Source organism: Lytechinus variegatus, chromosome 2 (assembly GCF_018143015.1).
Source record: "Lytechinus variegatus isolate NC3 chromosome 2, Lvar_3.0, whole genome shotgun sequence".
Taxonomy (NCBI): Eukaryota; Metazoa; Echinodermata; class Echinoidea; order Temnopleuroida; family Toxopneustidae; genus Lytechinus; species Lytechinus variegatus.
The window spans coordinates 6,626,334-6,636,597 of NC_054741.1; the positions used below are offsets into that span (position 1 = coordinate 6,626,334).

At 35.5% G+C, this 10,264-nt stretch overlaps 1 protein-coding gene across 1 annotated transcript; it reads left to right on the top strand.

The window, feature by feature from the left end:
- Positions 1 to 334: 334 nt before the first annotated feature.
- On the top strand, positions 335 to 8,966 carry LOC121407171 (nucleolin-like). Its single transcript, XM_041598120.1, has 5 exons — positions 335 to 1,511; positions 3,488 to 4,247; positions 6,436 to 6,502; positions 7,006 to 7,205; positions 8,426 to 8,966. Exons 1-5 carry the CDS (start codon positions 1,217 to 1,219, stop codon positions 8,535 to 8,537), a joined length of 1,434 nt encoding a protein of 477 aa, XP_041454054.1. The 5' UTR covers positions 335 to 1,216; the 3' UTR covers positions 8,538 to 8,966.
- The last annotated feature ends 1,298 nt before the right edge of the window (positions 8,967 to 10,264 follow it).

Consider the following 10,264-nt stretch of genomic DNA (forward strand, 5'->3'; position numbering starts at 1 on the left):
GGATGTATTACAATTTGAAAAAAAAGAATGATTTTGGTGGCGTAATAATCCCGTAATGCAGAAATTTGATTATAAGGTTCCTTCCCCGGACCGCTAACAGACGTCACTGTTTATCACCAGGAGCTGGTCATAGAGGAACAGAAGGTCCTGCGTCAAGAACTGAACCTTATGTAACCTTATGTATGTATGTAACCCCCCCCCCTCCCCCCAAAAAGTTAGAAACATAAATCGATGTAGTTGTTGTTTGTTATGGACAAATATAGGTCCGAATGTGTTATAGCGTCCACATCTCCATGGTCACTTTCTTTAGTCTGCTGTGGTGCAAACTCTTCACTCGAGTTATGAATCCGGAATCTGAATCCACAGCCTACAATTATGTATAGAATGCCTCTCTTGCTCACGACAAGTTTATATTTGCTCATCTTACGCGACGAATCATGTGTTTCACTCAGAGTCTGTGCCTGCAGGCTGCAGACTTTAAAGTCAAGACCGTTTAATTTTCAATTAGGGTATGTGCATGTCTGGCCTGTAGACTACTTCCATTGGGGGATTCCCGGTATTTATGGAAGAAAGCGCGCCAAGATCAATTCGGGCTGCGAAGGGCAGCATGCAGTGCATCGAGAGCAACTGTGGCAGCGGATTTCTCGGGGAGATTTCTACAAAAAATGGTGCTGTGATACTGATATCTCCGTTGACTTATCAAGAAAAAGTTCTAAGGCTCATCTATTGTCGTTTGCATGCTAATCTGTCAAAATCAAAAGTTACATAATACATATGTTTATAGAGGCAGAGCTATACTATAGACGGCAAAACTTAGGTTTTTAGCTTCAGTTCTTTCTCCGTACCAACTGGGAACCACTCCGGCCACCCGGTACCCTACTACGGGGCGACCTGGCGCCGTTGCATCGGCTTTTCCGCTGACTTGCAGATCTGATATGTTGGCTGCTTGACTTTAGTCTTAGATGAGTTAGTTTCCTTCCCTGCCTTTTCCTCTGACTATGACTATTTGAATGAGATTGGAACTTAGATCTAATTATATATCTAAACTAGATCTGACAAGTCAAATCATGCATTATTCCTGTCAGTGTCTACCTTGGCTACTCTGTCTTTGATAAAGTGATAATAGTATGTGTACTCAAGTCAAGAACCCCCTGCTACAGTTGTAACTGTACATGTAAGACCCTTAAATTCAGAGTCTTTAAACCCTGGCCTCTAAATGGCTGAGAAGGCTGTAGAACAGAACTTGTCGTGCCCACTTTGTTTTGAAATCTTTGATGAGCCGACCATCCTGACTTCGTGTGGACACACTTTTTGTCGGAAATGTCTAAAGAATTATGACAAGTCCCAATCCCGTAAGGAACCCGATCGCAATTACATGGTGTGTCCCATCTGCAGGGGGATCACAGAGTTTAAATCTACCAACCGTGTTGATGATTTCTGCCCTAACCTGTTGGTCAAAGGCCTGGTAGATGATGTGAAAGATGTCCTTGAGAAGAAGAATCTGAAATCCAGTAAGTATAGAGAGATTAAAACGGGTATTTTTCTTTTGAATTATTAGATAGGATAATACATCTTCATGTACAACATAATGGATTGATTTTTGTATTAAAATAGTAATTTTGGGTGGTATTCTAATAACATTGTTTAATTTTTCTTCTTTTTTAATGCTGATTTCTAATTCATTCACCAAGAACATGTATTATTGACTGGCATGATTATTTTTTAATTCAAAATTGCTGTGGTTTTCCCATTTGGTCAAAAGTGCTTTCTATGACTAATTATGTCCATTTATCTGAAACTACACAATGCTTAAAAATTATCTGTTTTTATAAGGAGATGAGAAAATCCTATTGATTATTCTATGAATTTCATATTATTTTTTTAGCGTTGATGGATATGGTTTGTTTATTAAACATTAAAGTGTGACTAAATTTGTATTCAGTTTTTAATAGGAGATAATTTCAGCAGTTGTCAGACAATCTATTGATCAAAGGTAAATGAAGCTCTTACCTTCTTGTATTATATTCAGATATCTAAGGTTTTTGTATCGCCTGCATAGCAGAGCGAGTCTACTGTAAACAGGTGCTGCTTTTCCGACGGGTGCGTCATCGTTAACATCAAATCTTAACCCTTTGAAAGTTTTTGAAATGTTATCATAACTTAAAAAGTATATGGGCCTAGTTCATAAAACTTAAACATAATGGTTATGGTTACTGAACATCCTGCCAGAGTTTGAGGTCACATGATGAAGGTCATTTAGGGTCAATAAACTTTGGCTATGTTGGGGGTATTTGTTGTTTTCCATCATAACTGAAAGTTTATGGATCTGGTTCATGAAACTTGGACATAAGACTAGAGTAATCAAGAATCGCTGGGCGTTGTGGTATGCGCCTGTAATCCAAGCTGTGGGGAAGTTACAAATTGATGCAGAGGTTCGAGCCCTGGTCACGTCTTTCGGATGGTGACGATAAAGGTCGGTCCCAGACGTAAATAATCATATCTGATTGATACACGTCTGACAATACTCAAATACACACACTGAACATCTTTTGTGTGTTTCAGGTCACATGACCAAGGTCAAAGGCCATTTAGGTTCAATAAACTTTGGTTATGTTTGGGTATAAAAAAAATTTTAACCAAGGTTCAGTTTTTAAATATCATAACTGAAAGTATATGGATCTAGTTCATGAAAGTTAGACCTACCGGTAAGAGCAGTCAAGCATCAGTGAACATAATCCTGCATGAGTTTCAGGTCACATGACCAAGGTCAATGAAATTTGGCCATGTTGGGGGTATTTGTTGAATTGCCATTATATCTTTGAATGTTTATGGATCTAGTTCATGAAATGAGGGTAATCATCTATCACTGATCGTCTTGCACAAGTTGTTGGTCACATGATCAAGGTCAAATGTCATTTAGGGTCAATGAACATAGTATTTTATCATCATATGAACTGTTGATGATCCCACCACATTTTTTCGTAATTTATTTTGGTAAAATATCAATTTGATTTTAAAGTATTGTTTATGGTGCTGCTGTAGTTTCAGTATATAATGATGATTTTATGATTTAAAAAAAAATAATTTGAATGGTCAATATATCCTTGAAGATTTTGATTGAAGATCTGGTTTATACATTCACATTTTATAATCTCTGTGGCTGTGCAATCCTAAATTCTAAGCTGAAAAATAATCACACCAAGACCACATTACAAATATGCACATGTTGGACAATGAATTACTGTATTACTTGGAAAAAGACCAGACACCCGGTCGGGTTGTCATGCGTTAAAACCAGAATAATTTGGCACATTTTTTATTTCCATGCAACTTGGGCTACCATGTGGACATAAATTCAGTTCATTTCAATATTGTCCCTATCTATATTATTTGGAAAGCAGAGAAAAAAGTCTTTATTTTTTCAATTATACAGTCTCTTTTCCGTTCAGTTTATTGATTTTTTTTCTTCAAATTTATCTATCTACAGATGAACGCCCTAGCAGAAGACCAGCTGAGACTCAAAACCCCTCTAGCTCAACACGCAATGACCCAAATGCCACGTCCAGTTCCACTTTGAGACGAGGGGCCGTCAAGATGATAGTTTTTGATGATGGCACCATGATTAAAACAATGCCAGACGGGAGCAAGATCAAGGTTATGCCTGATGGCCGCAAGTTTAAGATGAAGAGGCTGACTTCATCCACGGCCCGAACTGCGGATGCTCGTTCAAGCTCCAGCCGACTGAATAGTGGATCCCCCGTGCCACCAGATCCCTCATCAAATGCATCCAGGCAAGATGAATGTCTCCACCAACCATCAACCTCTGGTACTAGCGTTGGTGAGCCAGAACAAAGAGCCCTCCAGAACAACACAAGAGACTCTAGTAGAAGACCAGCAGAGACTCGTAGCACCTCAAGCTCAAAGTATATTAACCCAAATGCCATGCCCAGTTCAAAGTCTAACGTAAGGGCCATCGAGGTCATATTGCTCAGTGATGGCACCATGATTAAAACAATGCCAGACGGGAGCAAGATCAAGATTATACCAGATGGCCGCAAGTTTAAGATGAAGCGTCTGACCTCGTCCTTGGCCCCGATGCAGAATAATGGTTCACATTCTAGCCAGCTGAGTAATCCGGCACCAACCAGTCTGAATTCATCCAGGCCAGATGAACATCTGCAGAATCCATCAAGCAGTGATACCATTAGTAACTATTCTTCATCTGAGTCTTATTTTGAGGAAACCAGGTTGGTGATGATTGTTCAAATTGATATATTCTTATACCAGATTAGTTGATAAAAATAACATAATAATAGCATGCAACATTAATGTAGCACTTAATACAATGTTTCTATTAAAGGACAAGTCCAACCCAACAAAAAGTTTATTTAAATAAAAAATCCAACAAACCCAACACTGAAAATTTCATCAAATTCTGATGCAAAATAAGAAAGTTATGACATTTTAAAGTTTTGTTTAATATCTCAGAACAGTTGTATGCACATCCTGGTGGGTATGCAAATGAAGAGACTGATGATGTCATCCATTCACTATTTATTTTGGATTTTATTACATGAAATATGGAATTTTCTATTTTTTCTCATTGTCAAGTGAAACAATGATTAATTCCTCCCTGAACATGTGGAATGAGCATTGTTTAATACTATATGATTCAGTCAAGTTGTCAAAGTTCATTGTCAAATAGATCTATGAAAATGAAGTATTGTATAATTCAAACAATAAAAACAAAAGAAATAGAGAGGGACATCATTGACTGTCTCATTTGAGTTGTGCATATCACTGTTTTGTGAAAAATAAGAAAAACTTTAAAAAGGCATAACTTTTTTATTTTACATCCAATCCAATTTTGATGAAATTTTCAGCATTTTGCTAGATTAAATTTTCTCTGTTTATTCAAATCAACATTTTTCTGGGGTGGACTTGACCTTTAAGGACAAGTCCACCCCAACAAAAAGTTGATTTGAATTGAAAAAAAAAATCAGCAAGCATAACACTCAAAATTTCATTAAAATCAAAACAGATCTATGTAAAATTATGACATTTTAAGAAAGTAGACATTTTAAAGTTTCACTGAGTTTCACAAAAGTTACATGCTCATCCTGGTTGGTGTGCGAACGAGGGGACTGATGGCATCACTTACCAATTATCTTGTATTTTATAATATAGCATTTGGAATATTCAAGTTTTCTCATTGTCCTGTGAAACAAATTTATATTCCTCCCTCGAACACATAGAATTACCATTTTTATACCATTTTATGGTTCAGTCAAGTTGATCCTTATTGTCAAATCTGTAAAAATTGAAATACTGTATAATAAAGTAACAGTAAAGAGCAAAAGAATAGTGAGTGAGGGACATCAGCAACTCTCATTTGCATGTCACTGAGTTGTGCATATAACTGTTTCGTTAAAAATAAGCAAAACTTTAAAATGCCACAACTTTCTTATTTTAATTTTCTATTGATTCAAAACAGCTTTTTTTCTGGGGTGGACTTGACCTTTAAGGGTTTAAAACTTCTTGCCAAAATGATAAGATAGCAGGATGGGAGCTTCTTTAAGGGAGAATGAAACCCAGGGGAAAATCTTTTTTTTTTTGATAAGCAATTTAAAAATCAATTCCCCCTCCCCCCCCAAAAAAAAAAGTAAGGAAATTATGAAAGTTGAAAAAGTCTCAATTTTCTATGGCGATCCACAAAGGCACTTTTTGCTTCCAAGTGATATGTTTAGTAGACAGTATAACTCCTTATATTTTGCACACAAAAATCTCCATATGCAGACATTCAAAATGTTAGAAATGCACTCTAAATGGCAGAATCTATTTACCCAATTTGTGATCTTAAATGGTGTAATCAAAGAGAAAGGTTCCAAGAACAGGAATTACAGTTTGATACCTAAAGTTGAGTGAATACAGGAAATCAACTATTTTGCTTTCCGAAGTGTCCACATCTATGTGCAATTAAACAAAACCCATGCTAAGAGGCTCCTGATTATCGATCATTGCACCCCTAAATGTTGTAATCCACATTTAAATAATTTGCAAGTGCAAGAAGTGAGCAGCAAAGGTTACCCCAAGTGTCTTGTGCGGTGCTGGTGAATGGTGCTTATAAATCAACCCTTTCTCTAAAAGACAGCAACGATAACTGGTAGCCTGAAATGAGACCCTCTTGTTCATGCCCATTTCTTTGACACAGTTAAGGAGGTCTTGTGAAATAGATGGAAAATATTTATCTTTGTTATGCCATATTGTGGTGATATGATTAGGGGAATAGCTTTGTATCGGTAGGCCCAATTCTTGTATAATTTGTGAAAATTTAATTTTTTTTTTCCAGTTATTATTCTTTAATGTATATGATAAAGTAGTGTTTTGATGATATTCCGTGAATGCCAGTATTGATAACTTCTCAATTCCCAACAGCCCTTTTGAATCAGAGGAGGAAGATACTTGGAATGAGGAAGAAGGGAGTGAAGATGATGACTCTTTCGTAAGTTTGAATATTCCACTTTTGCATTAAAATGTAACAAAATGAATATAATACCTCTTTAGAACAAGGTTTACCTGTGCCAGTTAAATGTATTGTTCAGTGAAAGAGTTAGTGCTCTCTATATTTTACTACTCTTCATTTAGAAATGAAAATAACTACATATTCTGATGCTAGATCCATGACTTCAAGTACAGGTTACATTTGTTTGAACAGTATTGGTTCAGAATTGACTAATTGGGTATTGTTTGAGGGCTTTGAACAAAGAGCTATTTTTGTGTAAAATAGTTTTGTTCCTGCAAATAGTGTTGTACTAGGTTGTATCATAGGCATACCATGATTAAATGTAATGAGCTGCGAGTAAACTGTTACTGTTATGTGATAATTTTAAATTATATTTCTAAAAAGTCACCAGGTAACATGGGTTGGATATCAAATGATGTGTCACAACATGCTTCCTGAAATTCTAGTGGTACCTTTCGCCTTGACCCTTTCTTTTGACATAGGACAACTGGTTTGATGAGAGCAGCAACACTGAACACTTGGAGTATAGTCCTTCAAGTTATGATGAAGTGGACAGTGATGAAGACGAGGATGACAATGATGAAGATGATGAGGAGGAAGATGACAATGTAGAGGATGAGTTGGATTCTGATGAAATGGATTCTGATAACGATGAAGACGACAATGACCCCCTGCTAGAAAGGTATAGTAGATTTTTCATACTAAATAGGTTCATTATTGCGGATTGAAATAATCGCTAGAGGGTATTCATTTGTCTCGCAATCTACTATGGTCAACAAGGAAATTCGTGATCACTCTCGCAATAAGTGTTCACTGGCTTTCTAGGAAATTCGTGATCACTCTCGCAAAAAAGTTTTCACTAGCTTACAAGTTCACGAGCTTTCGAGTGCCGCTGCAACTCTTTATCAAGTGACGAAAATTGTCTGATATCGTACTCTAAACTAATCTCCAGGACCGTACGCACGAACGCGGGAAAAATAGGTGGGCACTGATCCGTTGATACCATAGTAGATTGCGAGACAAATGAATACCCTCTAGCGATTAGATTTTTCATTTTCAATAGATGGTACATGTAGTACTCAGTGGTAGTATTCTGAACATTGTCTTTTCTCTATATTTTTTTACAGAATCTGTATTCTGTTGGATGTCATAACTTTTGTCATAAATTCTGTCTCTTACTTTTAGCGCGTACCAAAATGTGTGGCTCCTAAATGCGCATAATCCCAATAATAAGACATGACAAAGTTTATGACAGGGTCTAGCAGTCATAAATTTTATCATCTTTAGTACCAAATATCCAGATACCATGCTGACCAAATGTCAAGCATACAATGGTATAATTTAGAATAGATTGTGGTATAAGTGAATTAGAATGCTATCACCAAAGTGGACCTATATTACAATACTATGCTACTCACTCAGAAGGGGGGGGGGGGTAGGGTAGAGGGAAGCTTTCACCGTTGCGGTTTTGATATTTTTCCTTCAAGTCTCCATCTTTTTAAGACAAAATTTGCGACACCTGGCTACGTAGTTTGTGTAGATAAGGCATAATTTTTCACATGTATATACATGTCGTACAAAAAAATTCATCAAATACATGATTTTGTGTGCAGTATTGATAGTTGTATTTTCAGCCATACATCATCAATGTATGTAATATAAAAGGACAGAAAGCCGAAAATGGATGAGTTCGCACCATGTGCATGTAAAACCCACAAAATAATGCAATTTCTTGTTAAAACTGCGTAATACAGGTGAGACTACCAAGGGCATTCCTCCTATTTGTCTTCCTTCCAGATCAACTTATCAATAGGATTTTTCTTTAAGCATTGGTCAACATTAGAATTTGATTGGTCATTAAACTCATTTCATTTGATTCAAATTATTTCATTTTATTTCCAGGCAAGGGTTTTCTAAGAAGTTGAAGTATGGAGAGCCTGTTCAGAAGAATCCAGGCCAGAAAAGGAAGTATGAAGAGAGTGAGGAGGTATATAGTTCAGGTGAAGATTATTAGGATGATCAGACCTTTGGATTACAGTAATACATCTTTTTCAATAAAGCAGATCCGAACCAGCAGCCTATAAATAGATAAAGCGTATTTACTTTGAACTTCAGTGTGATTGTGTAAAATTTATTTCTCTAAATGATTAAAGAAAGAGTTCCATGTTATAAGGATAAATTTATATTCATGTATATATCATAGAAAAACTGTTTTCAATTTTATTCATTCCGCAATAGTAATCCCGTTAATATTATGAAAGCTTTATAACTTTCCAAGAGAATACTTCATATTACAACCAAGATCTCTATCAAAATTACATGACAGTGCAATTTTCTCTTCTCCTTGCTCAAAATGTCTGAAAAAATAGCTTTTTACCCACTCTCTTTTTCTTAAACCTTTTCGTTTTGTCCTAATATTTCTTTCCTTTCAGGGAATGAGACCATGGGGAAGGTTTTGTCTTTCAATTTGATGGTGATTTGCTGTGATTAATAGTTTTTAGATATATAATATGAGGTGGTGTGGTGTTCCTTCCTCTTGTTCTCATTTCCCTTCTATTTGACGCATTTTTAAGAGTATTTAATTATATATACTTGACTATATTATTGTTCTTTTTTATATGATACATATTAATATATACCTCTAATTTGTACACAAGACTGGTATTGGTTTTGGAATTTTTCGTTTTTTCCCTGCCTGCATACATGTAGCAAGACATAGACATTTCTTTTAAGAGAGTAGCTGTGTGGTCAGCATCAAATATTAATTATATTTTTAAGATTTTAAAATGTTATATCTCTGAAAATTTCAGAAAATGTGTCATGTGTCACTAATCATTTGGTCTGATTAGTGACATAAAAGATAATCGTGATTTCAGGTCCCTAGGATAAGGGCTCAGTTTACCATGTTGCATTATCAAAAGAAAGTTAAAACCAAAGGTTAAGATTTTGAATTATGTAAAACTTTGATAGAAAAGTTATCAGGTATCAGCACTTGGATGAATATAATTTCAGGTCACTGGTCAATTCAGATCAATGAACTTTGATAAAATTGATATTTTGTCCATTATATCGAAAGTATATAGTCAAATTGTAAATTTCATATTGCATTTACCAAAGAGTTAAAGGGGTATCTCACTGAGCGATGAATACTTGCAAATGTATAGATTTGAGGATTTTGTCAGGGTTTATGATAGATTAGACAGTTGAGTTACAAACAACTTTACTTGTTGGAGAGTATCGAACAAGTTCAAAATTTCTAATTTATTTTTCTCCAAACATTCGTAAGCCTTTGCAAATAAGTAAGACTGCTGCGTTACATTGAAATTGAAAATTCTAATCGCAAGAGGCATGCATTCATTCCTCAGTGAGAAACATCCTTGTTTACACCAAATTAAATGATTAAAATATTTATTGTACCTATTTCAAGAGTGATGCTTTGGTATTGAAATAATAAAACATTGCTTAATTACCACCAAAAGTTGCATGCTTTATTATTATCATCATTTTTTTATTTATTAAAGAAAAATGAAATATATTTCAGTGTGTGAGGAAAAATGAGATCATAAAATAATTCATGATATTGATGATGGCGATAGTGGTGGTGATGATGGTGGTTATAAAGATGATGGTGATGATTGGATGAGAATAATGGTAATAAATGGTGATATTGATGATGAAAGCGATATGATGATATACGGTGATGGTGGTGATAATGATGGTAATGACGAAAATGGTGTTAGC

Bases quoted from the DNA above. Each gene is read 5' to 3' on its own strand.
- LOC121407171 (XM_041598120.1), top strand. From the start codon at position 1,217: ATGGCTGAGAAGGCTGTAGAACAGAACTTGTCGTGCCCACTTTGTTTT. The intron at 1,512-3,487 runs GTAAGTATAGAG...ATCTATCTACAG, and splicing joins GAAGAAGAATCTGAAATCCA to ATGAACGCCCTAGCAGAAGA. The intron at 6,503-7,005 runs GTAAGTTTGAAT...CTTTTGACATAG, and splicing joins GTGAAGATGATGACTCTTTC to GACAACTGGTTTGATGAGAG.